The sequence below is a fragment of the Bos taurus genome, chromosome 4 (assembly GCF_002263795.3).
Source record: "Bos taurus isolate L1 Dominette 01449 registration number 42190680 breed Hereford chromosome 4, ARS-UCD2.0, whole genome shotgun sequence".
Classification (NCBI taxonomy): Eukaryota; Metazoa; Chordata; class Mammalia; order Artiodactyla; family Bovidae; genus Bos; species Bos taurus.
This window is the reverse complement of record NC_037331.1, coordinates 112,197,530-112,215,554: the sequence shown is the minus strand read 5'-3', so window position 1 is coordinate 112,215,554 and position 18,025 is coordinate 112,197,530. Positions and strand designations below refer to the sequence as shown.

The following is an 18,025-nucleotide window of genomic DNA, read 5'->3' as shown; positions in this document are numbered from 1 at the left end:
GAGGTTCGGGAGCGCCCAGTGGCCGCTCGTGCAAGGAGGCCACGCTCAGCACCACCGCGATGAGGCCCCGGAAAGCCTGGATGCTCGTCCTGCTCCTGGCCCTGGTGCAGCTGCTGGCCGTGGCGAGCGCCGGGGCCCCGGACGAAGGTGAGCGGCGGCGGCGTCTGGCCCGGCCTGCGGGCCGCGCGTTACGGGGTGGGGGCGCCGCGCGGACCAGCAACTTGCTGGAGTTGGAAGGTTGTAGCGGGGCGACAGGATCGCTTGGGAGTTCCGGGAGAGGAGGGCGGCGAGGAGGCCGGGGCTGCCACCGAGGCTTGGACCGCGGAGAGGGTGTAAAGTGCCTTCTTTGCACGCTGGCTCCTTCGCCCTGATTCTGCTCCGATTTTCCTCGGGTCCAGGCTGACTGCCCACTCCTGGGAAGGGGAGCTTGGGAACTGGTTAAGCATTTGAGGTTCACATGCCCAAGGAGTGGGAAGGGAGAGGGGGCCGCTGGTTTCAAAACAGGGCGAGGGCGTGACGTCCCGAATGGGAGCCCTGGGGACAGCCGCGGGCAGCAAGCGTTTTACGCCTGAAAAATGTGGTCTGTAGGTTTGGATAGAAGTTAACTCGAGGGTTCTGATTTGAGGGGGAAAGGGATGGCTTTTGGAAACTGGAGGTAGGTAGCACTTCGGCAAGCATGTATTCGGCACCGACTGTATGTGCTAGTCACTGCGCCAGGTCCGGGAGTTAGGGCTCAGTGTGGCCTCTGCCCATAAAGCGCCGGCTCTGGGAGGAACGTTCGCTCCTACCAGCCATCGGTCCTGCATTTTTCTTTGGAATCGGCTAGCTAAAAATAAGTGGTGTGTGAGAACTTTGAGAATTAGAAAACCTAAGAAAAGACTGCTATTGCTAGAGAACAGGACGGCACATTACTGGCCTTAACTCCTTCCTCTGGCGTTTCTCTGCATAACTAGAGTGTTTTTTCCTCTTGAGTTTGTTCCAATATAAATAACCCCCCTTTTCAGATAGTGTGTAAGGGAAGTGCGAACTTTATACTCTTTCAGATTGAGTAACTCTTATACAAGTTTTATTCAAGAGTCTTTACCCACACAGAAAAGGAAGTTGAAAACCAGCGCTTGGTGAAAAGAACACCTGCCCACAAGAACCAGAGAGCAGTGTCACCTATAAGTGTGTCTTGGGACCTTTATCCAAATTGCCCGGTGCTTATTTAAATACGGAGTCCCAGAATATATCCAACCGGAAGAACGCAAGGGTGGGCCCTCAAGTCAGCATTTTAAACACATTTCATTGACTCGTTAATGTTTGAGGACCAGTGGAGGTGGATGGTAGTTTTGGAACATAGCAGAGTAGCTTTGTCTTGGTTCCGATCAGATGATTCTGTCTTGCGGGGAGCCTCAAGGGGCCTGGAAGAGTGGCAGATGTGGATGGACATCACGGGTATTAGGATGACTGAGTCTGTCATTTGTCACAGGCCACTGATGCACTGGAGACCCTGGGAGGCAGTTGCCTCTAGGGTGAGCCTAGGGATCGTTGTGGTCAATTGGTTGGAGTGGGGCTTCTAGTGGTTACCTTGACTCTTTCCCATCCCTCTCCCTTCACATTTAGCTTCTGTCACAGGTAACTCCTCCTGTGGATTTTATTTTGGGACCACACTTCCCTTTACCCCAGATGGTCCCAGTCTTAAGGGGTTCCCCCCTTCTTTTTTGCTTCCTGTGCATTTTATTTATTTTTGCTGCACTGCACCCCTTGCGGGATCTTAGTTCTCCAGCCAGGGATGCAGCCAGTGCCCCCTGCAATGAGTGGAGTCCTACCCACTGGACCACCTGGGAATTTCCCACCTCTTGTGCATGTCAGACTCAAACAGCATAGTGGTGTCTGGGCCCATCAGTGCCCCCAAGAACGGTTACTAAATAGAACTTAAGCCCTGATGGGTGAGCCTCGGGTTGTCAGGCCTCTCACATGTTCTCACATCTTGCCAACCAGAAAAGTATAAAGGAGATATTTTGATGTGGGTCGTTGCCTGCTTTTCACTTCTGGGAAGTAATTATCAAACAAGGTTAAAAAAACTTAGGGCATCCTGGGAAGAAAGTCTGATGGGCCAGCAAGGCATAGCAGTTGAGTGGTCAAGACCCTCCCCTCAGTAGCCTTGTGCTCCTGAGCAGGTGACTGAAGTTCTGTTTCTTCTTTGGTGAAGGGCATGTAGTATGTTTCCCCAGAGGGGCTCAGAGCATTGTGTAAGAGCTCAGCACAGTGCGTGGCCCATGAAACATGATCAGTTAGATGATGTTATTCCTGAGTCTGTTGTTACGCCAGCTGAGGATGCAGGTGAGGAGATGCTGGAAGAAGTGGCGTGCGTCCAGGCTGGGTGGGATCCGGCGTTGTCAGGTGTCCTGCTGGGAGTGGACTGGGGTTGCAGTGACCTGGTTAGGAGGGGCCCGCATTTCAGGAGTGGCCTTGGCGGATGGGCCCAGCAGCGTGCAGAGATGATGCCGGAGGCCTGTTGAGGAGGGGTGCTCGGAGGAGGATGGCACCCTTCCAGAAGGGGCTGGGAGGCTTTGGGCATATACTTCTGTCCTAGAGTGTCCAGCTTTAAAAGTGGAGCCCTGTAAGAGGTGGTTTCCCCATTAAACTGTGAGATATCTTCCTTGTTGGGATGCAGGGGGTGGGGGCGTTTAGTCCGGGGGAATACGGAGCCAGCACCCTCTCCAGATGCAGAGGAGTCAACCCTGGGAGTTGTTGGCAATTTGGGGAGCAGCGGAAGGTGGGGGCTGTGCCTTAATGTGCTTGAGGATCCTTCATTATGTAGGGAACGTTCTGTCATTTTATTTGTCCTTAAAAATGCAGAATGAAAATCCATTCTTAAAAAAGTTTCGATAAAGGAGTTCCCTATTAGGAGCTCTGTCACAGCATAACTCATGGTCCCCATTTAATCGTGAGCACCCCATCGCTGTAGTGCTGCAGACCACTGTGGGCTGGGGCTAGGTCGGAAACCTCTTTGCTTTTCCTTTTTATAAAATTCGCCTTATCTCTGTGCACTGAACTGGCAGCCGAGTCCCTCTTCCTCCCCAAGCTGTTTCCTCGCTTGAAGAGAGGATTAAGTTCTGAGCTTTCTTTCCAGCCTTCCTCCAGTCTTTCCATCTGCCTGCAGATAAGCTTGATTCTCAGGCTGAGCTGAGCACCCTGGCAGCTGCGCTGCCCTGGGGCCTTCCTCACTGCCCGCAGCAGCTCCCAGATCTGGGGCAAGGCGTACATTGCCTCCTGGACCCCGGCCGGAGCAGAGAACCTTGCACAGCCCCCCGCATTGAGCCTCTGGGTTTGCGGTCCCCATGCAGGCCGTTTCAGGTGGGACTTTCAGGTGAGGGGCCGTCGGCCCAGCCTTTTGGAAAGCCGGTATTAGGGTTCCACAGGCCAACAGAGGCCAGCTGGTACTTGCCCTGCCCAGTTGCTGTGGGTAGTGTTCCTAGAAGTACCAGGAGCCCGGAGCCAGCGGGTGTAAACCCAGAGGTTCTCAAGAGCATCAGGTCCTTAGATCTCCCTGGGACTTCACTGGCGGGCCAGTCGTTAAGACTCTGAGCCTCTGATGCAGAGGCTGCAGGTTCTATCCCTGGCGGGGGAACTAAGATCCCAAATGCTCACCGCGTGGCCAAAAAATATATATAAATAAATTTAAAGGAAAAAAGAAATGAGCTTAGGCCACCAGCCTGGGAGGTGGAGATGGGGTTGAGCCCGGTTGTCTTCCTCTGGGTCCTGCCCCTTCCGCATCCAGGGAACCTGGTTCTCATCGGTCTCCCCAAGCCTCCCGCTGACAGCGCTGGGGGTCTGGGGCTTCTGCAGGCCTGTCCAGCCCGCAGGGCCCCCGCTGTGGAGGAGGGCGGTGGCGAGGTGGCTGGAGAAGTGGGCGTGCTGACAGGCTCGGGGAGGGTAGGAAGAAAATGGGGGGCCGGGGAAGCAGCCTGGCCCAGGGTACACAGGCACCTTCTCAAGTTGGTGGCGTTTCTGTTTGGATTTTAGAGCTGTTTACTCCAGCCCCCACAGTGGAGGACAGGGGCTTGTGAAAGGAAAAAGCTGTGGGTGTTCGAAGGGACAAGTGTGGAGGGAAGTGGGGCTCAGGGGGGCGGGGTGGGTTTTCAGCTTGTTTTTGGTAATAAGTGTACAGGTCGGTAGATCTTGATGATAACAAGCAAAGCTGCCGCCCTGCCCAGAGCAGCCCCTGGCGTGTCTGAGCAGCTGCAGAGGCAGCAGTGGGTCTGGTTTGGGGACATGGGTGCTGAGATAGGGCAAGTCCCAGGGGGCTCCCGGGTCCCCGGGCGGGTTCTCAAGCCCTAACGTCAGCCCCGCTGTCAGTGTTGGCTTCTCTCCCGGGAAGCATCTCCAAAGAGAAGTAATGGGCCCCTTGAAACGTTCTGCCTTTGGAGTTGACGAAATCGTGCTACCTGCATTTCTGTTTGCTGATGTGGAAGCAGCTGGGAACCTGGGTAACGAGAGCTGCCGTTCAGGGTTTCCATACCTGTAGTTCAGCAGCAAATCCAGTCGAGCCTTGTTGGTGATAAGATGTGCTTATATTCTTGTGTTCTGGGGAAGAGAACTTTGCCGCCAGGTGTCCCACAAAAGTATTAACAGGAAATAAGTGCGGTTCTCAGCTTTTCGTTATGAATGATGGACTGCTAATCCATCTCGGATTAGGAGATATGCATAAAAAATACCCCATGGGTGTTCTGATCCTTCAGGGAAAGGTTGGTGTGTGGAGGAGGGAGGTGGGGAATCATGTTTTACTTACAAAGTCAGCCCGAGTAACCTCCAGGGAGAAAGAGTTGAGAACCAAGATTTGTTTCCTGTTTGTACTGATTTGGGGGGCCAGGCAGTCATCCGCAGGGGCGAGGATGGGATCTTGGAGGCAAGTCCTTCTTTCCTGTGGAAAGCAGAGAGGGTGAGGAAGGGGAACATGTCTGTAGAAGTTAGCCTGGACCTTGAGCACGGACGTGGGGGGACCTACAAAGGGAGGAGCCCGAACACACAGCTTGGATGTGGGTGAGGGGCTTTGCTACAGGGCGGATCAGACCTGTGTGCCGGGAAGGAGGGTTCTCTGTGCTGGGCCGGGGGGCTCCATCTGAGTGGGGGCCAGTCCCACCTCACCCCCAAGTCCTGCTGCAGTGTTTAGACTAAATTCTAGACCTGTAGTTAGTTTTCACCATCTTTTAGCCATCACCTCCCTTTAAGTGAAATCTGAGGTGCCCACCCCACATGCAGATGTATGGGCTCCGGGAGGCCCGCGGTCACCGCCTCTTCTCGTGGTGACCCTCAGGGACCACTCAGGACTCATGACCATTTTGAAGGTGTGGGGTCCTGGGAAGACTTAAGGAGGAAGGTCATCAGTTTCCTAACCTGCCTGGGTGTTTTCTGCACAGATTCTTCTGACAAAGAGGATGCCATCGAGGAGGACGAGGAGGAGGACGAGGATGACGACGACGACGACGATGACTTGGAAGTTAAGGAGGAAAACGGCGTCTTGATCCTGAACGATGCGAACTTCGATAACTTTGTGGCCGACAAAGACACGGTGCTGCTGGAGTTCTACGCTCCGTGGTGAGGACACGCGCCCTGCCTCGTTTCAGGTCTAGTTGGTTAAAAACGTGAACACGTCCTCTGCTAGTTGCAGCTGCGGGTGGCTCATGAGCTGTGATGACACAGCCCTGCGGGGCTGACAGATGCGTCCCCTGGTGCAGGTTCAGCCCCTCCTCCGCCCAGCTGCACGCAGACTGGACCCTGTGGGGACTGGCCCCCCCTTTCCCATCTTTCACCCTCATCGGGCAGCTCGTGGAGACTCTTGGGCTCCTTCTCTCACCTTTCTTCTGCTGTTTTTCCATCTCATAATCCTGTCTTTGCTTTCTCCTGCCCTCCTCAGTCCACTGGGGAGAAAAAAATAGTCAAGATATACATAATGTTGTCTGACCAGCATAGTATGAGATGCTTCGTATAAAGTCTCTAAACAGTCCTCAGGGCAAACCTGTGAAGTTACCTCATTCCTGGTTTATAGATCATGTGTTCTCAAGCATTTTGGTCTCAGGACACCTTAACCCCTTAAATACTGAGGACCTCAGCTAGCTTGTTATGTGGGTCACGTTTATCAGTAGTTACCACATTGGAACTTAAAACTGAAAATGGAAAAAGTTCATTTCTAAGTGGCAGTAACACCCTTACTCGTCAGCATCAGAATGCTGACATCGCTCTTGGTCCTGTAGCGCCATCCACGTCTGAGACGAGCGGAAAAGACAGTGTCTTTCAGGCAGACTTTTCTCTTCACGTGGGGGTGTGGAGATCTTGAAAGTACCTGCCCTCGGTGGAGCTGGGATTCACGCTGGGATTGTTCGACTTCGGGCCGTCTCAGCCTCCCCCGTTTCGCGTTTCTCGCTAACCGCAAACGTTTCCAGTGCCCCAGTTTTTGTGCATACAGCTGGATTTAAGCCTCCTTGAGTACAGTTAACCTGCTTCTCCGCCCTGAAATCTCATTCTCAGGTGCGGGCACTGCAAACAGTTTGCTCCAGAATACGAAAAAATCGCCGCCACCTTGAAGGAGAACGACCCTCCCATCCCTGTCGCCAAGATCGACGCGACCTCAGAGTCGGCGCTGGCCAGCAGGTTTGACGTGAGTGGCTACCCCACCATCAAGATCCTGAAGAAGGGCCAGGAGGTTGACTACGAGGGCTCCAGGACCCAGGAAGGTGAGGGCCCGGAGCCGCCAGAGGAAGTGGGGGCCGGGGCTCCCTCCCCATGAAGGGAGAGGGGAGGGGTTGAGGGGAGAGCAACTTGGATAACAGAGAGGAAGCCCAGCCCAGTGGACTGGCAGCAATACCTGCTGGAACGTCCACAGTGACTCGGATCAGAATAAGCTTGTCCTGGACAAGAAGGGGGTACACTTGACAGCCGTGAAATTCAAGATCTGGAGTCGCTGTGTTAAAGGCCACGGGCCTTGCTAGTGTTGTGGACCAGCGTCTAGCTGGGCCTGACACCCAGGGTGGGGGACTCTCTGAGACAGACTGCCGAGCCCTCGCCCAGAGCTTCTGATTCAGTGAGCGTCAGGTCCATCTCAATAGTCTCTTTCTTATGAGCACCCAGGGCTGGCCAAGCCCCTGGGTCCAGAGCTCACAGAACCACTGGTGTTTCTAAAATCAGGTGCATGGGGCCAGGTGGCATTTCTAAAACCAGGCCTGTTGGAGCTCTACCTGGCTCGCATCAGGCACTACATCAGTTTCATTAAATGAGTGGACAGATAACATTGTGGTAGCCTTCAGCATTTTGAAGGCTTAAAAAAAATAGATTGCTTTCTGCTGCATTTTCCACTCCCAGTGTGGCACAGTGGGCATGGCACCGAGTAGGTTTGGGGTCTTCTTGCCATCGCACAGCCCTGTGTCCCCCACAAGGGCCCCCCTGGCTGGGCCTTGGGCTCCTCATCCGAGCGTGAGTCACGTGGACTTGATCTCAAGGTTCGCTTCGAGCCATTCAAGAGTCTGACCTTTGCAGGCAGGCATGTGTGTGTGTGGGGGGGTTGGTCTGCCCTTGACACCTCACAGCTAGGAACGTGGTCCGGTTTGGCATCTTGAGGGCAGTGTTTGGCGCAGCGGGCTCCCTGGGCACCAGACCTCCCATGTGTCTTCAGAAGGGGCTCCCCCAAGTTGAGGGCCCCCCCCGCCCCCGGGCCTCAGTCTGCCTGCACCAGGAGGCATTGCTGTTCGCGCTCCAGTCTGAAAGCTGGCGCTTCGCCACAGTGCTTCTCGGACCTGGCTCCTGGGCAGATTTCAGGGCCACAAAGGGAGAGAAACAGTGGGCAGCCGCTGCTCCTGAGAACCACTTGGGAAGTGCTTTGTAAGCATATATTTAGTCTCCGGGCACCTAGGCCACAAGTGGGCCTTTTTGCAACTGCTTCGCAGGCGATGCTGGTGCAGCCTAGGTGGCCTTGGAGCTACTGCTGCTCCCATTTTTTTCAACTTCAGTTAAATTTTATGCTGTGTGTAACGTGCCAGTGCTCCGTGTGCGTGTCTAAACACAGATGTATTTGTACGCCTTGAGAGGAATGCTCCCCAAACTATTACCAGGCATATGCGGTTGAACACTGCGAGGTGACCTTTCGGGGTGCGCTTAACAGTCTCATTCATCAGGCTGGGCTAGACTGCCTTGAGCAGTGTGTGTGGACATGTGATGGGTGGTGGTTGGAAACCTTGGACCTTCGGGCTCTTCACCATGGTCCCCAAACTGCGGAGGGGCCCTGGCTATAGATGGGCTTTGTTGTTCAGTAGCTCAGTCATGTCCGACTCTTTGCATCCCCATGGACTGCAGCACGCCAGGCTTCCCTGTCCTTCACCATCTCCCGGAGCTTACTCAAACTTAGGTCCATTCAGTCGGTGATGCCATCCAACCATCTCATCCTCTATGGCCCCCTTCTCCTCCTGCCTTCAATCTTTCCAAGCATCAGGGTCTTTCCCAGCGAGTCAGCTCTTCACATCAGGTGGCCAAAGTATTGGAGCTCAGTATCAATCCTTCCAGTGACTTTTCAGGGTTGATTTCCTTTAGGATTGACTGGTTTGGTCTCCTTGCAGTAGATGGGCTTGGGTTTCAGGAAATCAAGCGTGTCCTGTTCTGTGGCCCTATGTTCTCTCTTCCCTACCCTCTCCACCTTCCCCTGGAGCCAGGGGCCTTCACGTGCTTGGTCTTGTGGGGTTTCTTCCAGAAATTGTGGCCAAGGTCAAAGAGGTCTCCCAGCCGAACTGGACGCCTCCACCAGAAGTCACACTTGTGCTGACCAAGGACAACTTCGATGAAGTGGTGAATGATGCCGACATCATCCTGGTAGAGTTTTATGCTCCCTGGTAAGATGGTGTCGGTCTCCTGTGACCAGATACTGGTTAGGCCCATCCTGTACCCGCTGCAGCTCGGGGCAGGGGTGGCAGGAGACAGACCCCTGCACGTGAGGCAGAGCCAGCCGAGGAGCTGGCAGGTGCCAAGTGTCCACCGTGCACCAGGTGAAGTGGGCACGGCTGGGAGGGGTGGTTTTAGAGTCTTTGCTGGGGGATAGGATAGGTTGAAACTCCCCCCTCCAGCTGTCCAACCAACAGAACTGTCATGGCCTCTCCCATCTCTTAGCCCATATCAGGCTTCCACACTGCCTGGGGGCTTCTCTGGCTTGGCAGATCTCTGCAAGTCACCTGGGAACTCAGGCTGGGTGTCTGCGCATCCTGTAGCTGGGAGGCTGCGTCCACTCTGGAACAGGCTCCTGACAGAGCTGCTCACTCTCGCAGGTGTGGACACTGCAAGAAACTGGCCCCCGAGTATGAAAAGGCCGCCAAAGAGCTGAGTAAGAGCTCTCCCCCGATCCCCCTGGCGAAGGTTGACGCCATAGCGGAGACAGACCTCGCCAAGAGGTTCGACGTCTCCAGCTACCCCACCCTGAAGATCTTCCGCAAGGGGAAGGCTTTCAGTTACAACGGCCCACGGGAAAAATACGGTAGGGCTGCCGCCTCTGGGCTCGGTGCGGGGATCTCCCAGTACCTCCGGGCGCCCCGGAGCCCCGAGCCCCCAGCCCCGCTCAGGCGTGCGCTCTGCTTCTAGGGATTGTCGACTACATGATGGAGCAGTCCGGGCCGCCCTCCAAGCAGATCCTGGCCCTCAAGCAGGTCCAGGAGTTCCTGAAGGACGGGGACGATGTCATCATCATCGGAGTCTTTAAGTCGGAGAGTGACCCTGCCTACCAGCTGTACCAGGATGCGGGTGAGGAGGGGTCTCAGGCCAGCGTGCCCGCGCCCAGGCCTTCTGGGGCTGCTGCTGTTGTATAAGACCCCTGGGCGTCGATTTAGGCTTGAGGAAGGATCGAGATTGCATATGTGGGAACGGGCTTTCCTTTCTGGGGTTGGGGATTGGTTCTCGGTTGCCTTAACTGCACGTGAGTGATGCGATCTCTCAGGAAGCAGACGAGAGGGCTGTGTTCTCTCCTTCCTGGGTCTGAAAGGAGGGCAGGGGCCCTGTCAAGTTCATCCAAAGTCATTACCTCCTTCCCTCCTCTGCTGGGGCCCCTTCCCAGAGCCAGCCCTGCTGCCAGGGGAGGGTCTTGACCAGAAAGGAGGGTTTCTGCGTCAGACCTGGGTTGGAGTCCCTGTTCTGTGGGTGATTAGCCGCCCCAAGTGGGCAGTCAGTGACTCGGTCAACCCGCAGATCTCACAGCCAACAGGGAGACCTGTCTTGCATGGAAGGTTGTTACATTAGTGGAGATAAAGTGGTGGAAGTGCTCAGCCAAGTGCCCGGTGATGCCAAGTGCCCAGTGAGGCTGGTCTGGGAGGCAAAGTTAACCACCACCTTGTCTCAGCAGTGCCCCATGGGGGCCAGGTCCTCGCCGCCCTGGATGGCCCCTGGGTGATGAACCAAAGACGGTCTTTGGGGGACAGGCAGGCTCCTCCTGGTCTTCCCCAGCAGCTCCTGAGTCCCCTGGACCCCTCACCCCATCATACACGCCACAACGGCTTGGTTTTCTACTTGGAAGTCGTAATCGTGATCTGTTAAATGCCCTGCTTGCCACTTAGTGTTAATGTTTGTGCCGCACGGTCCCAGCTGTGCATGTGTCAGTTGCAGACTGACGTTGTAAAAGTTACAGTGGGGCTGAAGTCCATTCGTGCTTCCTCAGTCTTCACTGATTCAGGAACCGGGTCATCCAGCTGTTCTAAAAACTTGCAGAGGGGGTCCCCTCGTCCACCCAGGGCCACAGGCAGCCACGGAGCCCCAGCCCTCACATCTGGGTGCCTGTAGATCCCCAGGGATCGTGTCAATACGTGGGTGCTGGTGCTCAGGGCTGGGGGGGCCCGAGTGCTGCCCGTCTAGCCGCCGCATATCCAGTCTGATGCCTGTGGCCCCTTGTGGCCGGGCAGGTTAGGCTCAGGTAGGGGTGACAGTCACGGGGCCTGGTGCGTGGACTTTGGGGAAGGAACTAGAGACCGCCCCAGGGACACAGGGCTGACAGGGCAGGAGCAGAGGGGGTCCTGGCAGGAGGATGGGGTCTGTGAGCGAGGGGGCCGGGCAGGAAGCTCTGGAGGTGATGCTGTCTCCTCCATGGCCACTTGATCACAGATACCCACGTGTCTAGTAGCTTAGAACAGGTGGGAGACTGACCTGCAACACTCCTCTGGGTGGCTGTTTTGTTCTTAACGGTGGTCTGAGAGCTCCCTGACCTGTTTCTACAGGAGGGACTGGGGCTCAGGGTGGTGAGTAGCTGGCAGGCCTCAAGTCATAGCTAGTAGCTCCAGAATTGTGATTTGAGTCCAAGTCTGTCTGAGCTTGTCCAGACTGCTCCCTGCTTCCCCTGAGACGTGCCGTGCCCTCAGCTGCCTGTTCGGTAACCCAGTCACAGGCCCACCTTCCTGGGACCGCAGACTCTGCTCAGGGTGGATCGGAGGCCTTGGTGAGGACAGAGCAGGAGGCCCGAGGTGGTGCCCTTGCGGGGTCCAGGGCAGGGGTTGATAGGCTGGCCCACGGGCCAAACCCAGCCCTCACCTGGTTCTGTAAGTTCCCTGGGGACACAGCACGCTAGTCAGCACAGAGCTGAGTTGTCAAGACCATGGGGTCCACGAAGCTGAGACAGTTCCTGTCCGGTCCTTAAGAAAGTTTGCCAGCCTCCATTCTGGAGTATCTCCATGGGGTTGCATTGAGAGTTTCCCGAAATTTAAATTAAAATACGTAGGGCTTCCCAGGTGGCACAATGGTAAAGAATGTGCCTGCTAATACAGGAGACTCAAGAGACGCAGGTTCAATCCTTGAGTCGAGAAGATCCCCTGGAGGAGGACGTGGCCACCCACTTCAGTATTCTTGCCGCAAAAGTTCCATGGACCAAGGAGGCTGACGGGCTACAGTCCGTGGGGTCACAGATAGCCAGACACAACTGAGTACAGCACAACATATCCGTAGAGCAGAAAAACTGCAGCCCAAACGGGCCACTTGAGAAGTGAGCTCCTGAGCAGACGGAGGGTTTTCATGCCAGACTCAGGAGGGTCAGGCTGGTGGTCTGGGTTAATGTGCTTCTCTGCGTCAGAGACCACAGTCAATCCGAGAGATGAAGTTTTTCTGTGAAGGTTCTGATTGTTTATTTTTATTCATTTTTTTTTCAGATTTATTTTAAAAATAAATTCAGATATACATAGATTTTAAAGTATTACATCTATACCAGGTTTTTTAATCCAAACTCCTTTCAAGTGTCTAAGCTCTGGATATTATCCACACAGCGTTCATGGTTAATTACACCATTTTCTGGGCATTTGGTTTGGCTGATGTGGGTAGAGTTGAATCTAAATCATTTAAGCAGTTTAATAAATTGTGTGTTATTTATCGTTCAATTCCTCAGCTAACAGCCTGAGAGAGGATTACAAATTCCACCACACTTTCAGCACTGAAATAGCAAAGTTCTTGAAGGTCTCTCTGGGGAAGTTGGTCGTCATGCAGCCTGAGAAATTCCAGTCCAAATATGAGCCCAAGAGCTACGTGATGGACATCAAGGTGGGTGAGGGGTGCCAGCCCCGGGGCGTCCGATCATCCTGAAGTTCTCTCGGTCAGGCCAGGGTCACGGGGTGGCGGGGATGGGGGAGGTCCTCACATGCCCAGTGGGTCGTGGGGCTGAGGCCCTGGCGCAGCTCCACCTGCTTCTGTAGGAGGGTGGCCCCCTCTCCATACCTCGTGATGGGCCAGCTCCTGGCCAGGCCGTGCTGCTCCTTCGGAGAGAAGCCTCACTCGCCGGCAGGTGGCCTGGGTGCTGAGGGCTACGAAGCACTGACATGCTGCTCTGTTCACTGGGTAGAGCTGTGGGTGTGGCCTGTGGACCTGGCCTTTCCCTCTTCCTTGGGGCCCCCCTGCTCTCAGTCTTCCTAAAGAGGTGACACACTCATCTCAAGAGGGGTGGGTGAGCTTGGGTCCCACTTCATGTTCCAAGTGCTTCCCAGGGGTCATGAGCTCCATGGAACAGATACTCTCATTTGGAGGAAACCTTACCCTGATAGCTCAGTTGGTAAAGAATCCGCCTGCAGTGCAGGAGACCCCAGTTCAATTCCAGGGTCAGGAAGACCCGCTGGAGACCGGATAGGCTACTCATTCCAGTATTCTTGGGCTTCTCTTGTGGCTCAGCTGGTAAAGAATCTGCCAGCAATGCAGGAGACCTGGGTTTGGTCCCTGGGTTGGGAAGATCCCCTGGAGAAGGGAAAGGCTACCCACTCCAGTATTCTGGCCTGGAGAATTCCCAAAGTCCATGGGATTGCACAAGAGTCGGACACGACCAAGCAACTTTGACTTTACATCTTGAATTCAGATGTTGTACTTGACAAGCAGAGACTGGGATGCAGAGAAGTGAACTAACGCCTAGAGGGTCCCACAGCCGTTTAGGAGGAGACTAAGGTGACGGGCAGGTGTGCTCTGTCCCCAGCCAAGACATACGGGAGAGGTTTCATCACCCCTGCCCCTCCGGCTTCTTTTCTGTTATCCAGAGGATAACAGAAGGAGGTCCACAGAGGAGCCCTGATGAACTTGAGATCTGGGGGCCATGGGAACCAGACACAGTTCTGTGTGGTGTGCCTGCTCCCAGGGAAGGGGTCTGTCTGTAATTTTCAGTAGATTCTCGAAGGGGCCCCTGACCCTGAAAGGTTGAGATCCGCAGTCTGTTAAACACATCACTGCTACTTTGCTCTTTTTGCTTCGGCCTGATCTTACATTCACCATTTTTTATTAATGTATTGGTATCTTTTATATACCAATTTTGTCCCCAGAATTATTTAAGGGCTGCTTTGTAAAAATTTACGTAACATAACATGCAATTTTAAAAAATGGATCTAGGCGTTAGGACAAAGGGAAGACAAGGGCAGGACGGATAAGATGAAGCCAGATGTAAAGTCAGCACACACAGCCTGGAGGTGAGGAGACAGTCTGCTGCAGACGTGAGTGAGGAGGGCTCAGGCATTGAGTTCCCATTTGGGCCCGTGGGTGCTGAGTGCTCCGCGGTGGAGCACATACATCCTGGGTGCCCCCGGAGTTTGTCTTCTCTGCGACGGGCGGTCCAGGGCCATCCTGATGAGAGAGGCCCCCACTGCCCGCTGTGTCTTGTCCCTGCTGCCTCCCTGACCGTCCATCCAGATGGGACTCAGACTCTAGGGGAAAGAGGTGGTCATCCACCACTTCTCCTGCTGAGCAGATGGCCTCACCTTCCTAGGCCTCAGGTTCTGCATCTGTGGTGCAGGTGTCTGGCCCCTTGCTCTTCCCCAGGCCCCTGGGTTTTCTGTCACCAGTAGTCAGGGGTGGGCTTTCTGCAGGCAGAGCCCAGAGCCCCAACGGCCACTTTGATCATCTCATCCTGTAGTGTCCCCAACAGGCTACTGTGGGGTTGAGCCAGAGGAACGTGAGACCTTGTGCCCAGTTCAGCTCACCTTCACACCTTTGTCATCCGGGAGCCAGGCCTCCCCCCAGCAGATCCCAACTGACCTGGTCAGCCAGCCCTGACCCAGAGGGAAGGGCGCCCTGGCTACCCGAGAGGCTCACTTGGGGTTCACTGGGGGAGTAAGGGCCCCTGTGATGTCCCTAGTGAAGTCGCTCAGTTGTGTCCGCCTCTTGTGATCCCATAGTCTGTAGCCTGCCAGGCTCCTCCATTCATGAGATTTTCCAGGCAAGAGTGCTGGAGTGGGTTGCCATGCCCTCCTCCAGGGGATCTTCCCGGCCCAGGGATTGAACCCGGGTCCCAGCAGTGCAGGCAGATGCTGTACCCTCTGAGCCACCAGGGAAGCCCCGTGACGTCCCTAGGGGCAGACTTTTCCCCAGGCCGGTGGCAGACAGCTGCGCCTCACCTGCCCCTCTCTCGCAGGACTCCACGGAGGCCGCAGCCATCACGGAGCACGTGGTGAAGCACACGCTGCCCCTGGTTGGCCACCGCAAGGCTGCTGATGCCAAGCGGTACACGCGGCGTCCCCTGGTGGTCGTCTACTACAGCGTGGACTTCAGCTTCGACTACCGCGCGGGTGAGCCCCAGGCTGGGGGGTGCGGGTTAGGACGGCCTCGGGGGTCCTCCTCCCAGGGGAGTTGCCACCGCCTACCCTCCCCGCTTGATCAGGGGGGCAGCTGGGAGTCCCGTCGGCCCTCCTCGAGCCGCAGGGACGATCAGGCGGGACCAGCCCCCGGAGCCCTGAGCCCAAGCCCTCGGTCCCCTCTCAGCCACTCAGTTCTGGCGGAACAAGGTCCTGGAGGTGGCCAAGGACTTCCCCGAGTACACCTTCGCCGTGGCCGATGAGGAGGACTTCGCCACGGAGTTGAAGGACCTGGGGCTAAGCGAGAGCGGGGAGGAGGTGAACGCGGCCATCCTGGATGAGGGCGGCCGCAGGTTTGCCATGGAGCCCGATGACTTCGACGCCGACGCCCTGCGCGACTTCGTCACCGCCTTCAAGAAAGGTGGGCCCGCACCCCGCCACCCCCACACCCACACCCGCACCCTGCTTCTGCAGCCCCTGCCAGCTTGTCTTTGGGACCCGGGCCTGTGCTTCCTCTTGGACCCAAGGGTGCACAGCATGGGAATGGGAGAATCCCTGTTCTTTGCTCCATTTTCTCTGTTTTTGTAATAGAAACAGGTGTCTTAGAAATCTCAAAAAACCTTATTTTAAAAATTAAAGTGCAACAGATAAGTTTCTTGTATGTGGTAAACTTGCTTTGGCCTTGAATGCAGTGTCTTTCTGATCTGACTGGGCACGTAGCTCAGGGTTGCTGTTGCCCCCGCTAGGTGGGCAGACCTCCCTGCCCATCCTGTCTGCTCAGTCTGCTGCCCGCCAAGGCTTCCAGCCTGCACACTGCCCTCTTAGTGACCCCTCTGTACTGGCAGCCTCTCTTGTGACTGCCCCTCTGAAAGAGGATCTTGTCTGCTAGGTCTCTGGTGCGACTGGTCATCTGCACCCCCTCTGGCCTTTGCAGGGACTGGAAAGTACAGGATTTGGGGGAATCAGAACCAGGGGCTGGGCTCTGGAGACAAGGCCCAGCCTGGCCGTGGCGATGTCTGTCTGCCCCAGCCTCCTGCACGTCGGGCCAGCCTCCCTGCCTGGTCCAGTCGTGGCCACCAGGGGCTGGCCTTTCGGCTCTCACACCCCCCCTTGCTTGCTTTCCCTGGCAGGAAAACTGAAGCCAGTCATCAAATCCCAGCCGGTGCCCAAGAACAACAAGGGGCCGGTCAAGGTCGTGGTGGGGAAGACCTTTGACTCCATCGTGATGGACCCTAAGAAGGACGTCCTCATCGAGTTCTACGCGCCCTGGTGCGGGCACTGCAAGCAGCTGGAGCCGGTGTACACCTCCCTGGGCAAGAAGTACAAGGGCCACAAGAACCTGGTCATCGCCAAGATGGACGCCACGGCCAACGACGTCACCAGCGACCGCTACAAAGTCGAGGGCTTCCCCACCATCTACTTCGCCCCCAGTGGGGACAAAAAGAACCCAATTAAATTTGAGGACGGAAACAGAGACCTGGAGCATTTGAGCAAGTTTATAGAAGAACATGCCACAAAACTGAGCAGAACCAAGGAAGAACTTTGAAGGCCGTGGGGGTCTGCAGAGGGCGAGTGCGGGAGGGACCGGACCCAGCGAAGCTTCCAGTGGTCACTGGCGGGGCCCATGCCAGCTGCGAGCCTGGTGGGCTTGCTCACAGGCAGTATCTCAAAGTGTTTTGGTTAGTTTTGTGTTTTAATTTTTTTATACTCTGGTATTTTGCCTTCATGCTCTGAATACTAAATAGATATGAATGACTCAGTAGATTAGTCCAGAATTTTACAGAGGAGACATCTATTTTTATTGTTATTTGGGGTTTGATTTTTTTTTTTAACTTTTCACCATCTTTAATATATTTCTTCAAAGCAGGCAAGTTGAATTCTGTGTGCATTTTTTTCCTTTTTTAATTTAAAATTAAGAAACCTTTGCCAAATTGTGTTGCCTTTTGCCTTTTATTTGATCGTCTTCTGAGGAATTGTTAGCTGAAGATGGGACTGCTGGTTTTTGTTTTTTTTCCCGTCGGGGCACGAAGTGAGAATGGTCACCAGGCGCCCTGCCAAGGACGTGATTTCGGCCCGACTCTGAGCCGCCGCCAGACCGGGAGAAGCAGCATCTCTGCAGGCGTGGACATCACCGTGCCTTCTCCTCCCAGACCGAGGACCGCGGGCAGGAGCCTGTTGCAGGTGCCCCCAGACCCCTGAAGCCAGGTCCTGAGGCTCAGCCTCCGAGAGGTCACCCTGCCAAGGCTAGCAGCACCGCCTTCAGAACCGCCGTGGCCGAGGCGAGATGAGCCAGGGCCCAAGTGGAGACTTCGGGGTGGCAGGAAGGACAGGGTAGGTAGGCTGACGTGGTGGAATAAAAAAATGATTGAAGACAAGCGTCCGTCGCTGTCTTAGAGAACACAATCCTGTCCCAGGGTCTCGGTGCCCTGGACACGGAGAAACCTGGTCTGGGCCTGGAGGGGAGGCTCCCAGCCCGCCCATCCTGCAGCGTGCGTGTGGCTTCACCCCAGTTGTGAACGTCTGGGGTGGGGGCTCCTGACCTGGGCGAGGCCATCGGTGGGCCCTGCTCCTGTGTGCGGGTGGGCAGTGGTGGAGGACAAGGCTCTGGGTGTGCCTTGGAGCCGGGCGGAGGGCACCCGCCGGGATGGGAAGCTGGACCGGCCCTCAGAGCTCTGCACGATTTGTGTGATGAGAGCTTCACTCGGGAGTTCATTCCCCAGGTGTGCTGTCTGCGCTCACCTGCTCCTAATTTTGCTGATAGAAGAACAGGTGAGCTGGAGGCTGCTCTGAGCAGAGGCTGATGTGTTGGCTGCAGGAGCTGGGCGCGGCAGGGTGGAGGGCAGCCCGCACGGGAAGGGGCAGTCCTGATGAGCCTTCCCAGATGATCCGCTTGCTAGTTGAGTCTGGCCAAGGTGGACTGGGCGGGTGAGGGTATCCGGTGAGTCCCCCAGTGTGACAGGTGGATGAGTAGGGCTCCTCCCACCCACCCCACCCCATCC

The 18,025-nt window shown here is 55.7% G+C and overlaps 2 protein-coding genes across 3 annotated transcripts in view; one reads left to right on the top strand and one right to left on the bottom strand.

Annotated features, from left to right (window-relative positions):
* On the top strand, window positions 1-16,957 carry PDIA4 (protein disulfide isomerase family A member 4). The gene is given in 10 exon segments (NM_001045879.2): window positions 1-147; window positions 5,406-5,583; window positions 6,514-6,719; window positions 8,723-8,861; window positions 9,291-9,496; window positions 9,601-9,759; window positions 12,374-12,525; window positions 14,867-15,020; window positions 15,214-15,447; window positions 16,157-16,957. Coding segments are annotated over 10 exon segments (1,932 nt in total). The 5' UTR covers window positions 1-59; the 3' UTR covers window positions 16,573-16,957.
* LOC100336368 (uncharacterized) overlaps window positions 16,820-18,025 on the bottom strand; it is a 14,318-nt gene continuing 13,112 nt past the window's right edge. For both annotated transcript variants that reach the window (XR_009494285.1, XM_059885976.1), the window contains one exon: window positions 16,820-17,943. Coding sequence is in view for 1 of the 2 variants with exons in the window: in XM_059885976.1 (XP_059741959.1) it covers window positions 17,772-17,943 (172 nt within the window). In the remaining variant the exon portion in view is untranslated. The remainder of the gene's footprint in view (window positions 17,944-18,025) is intronic.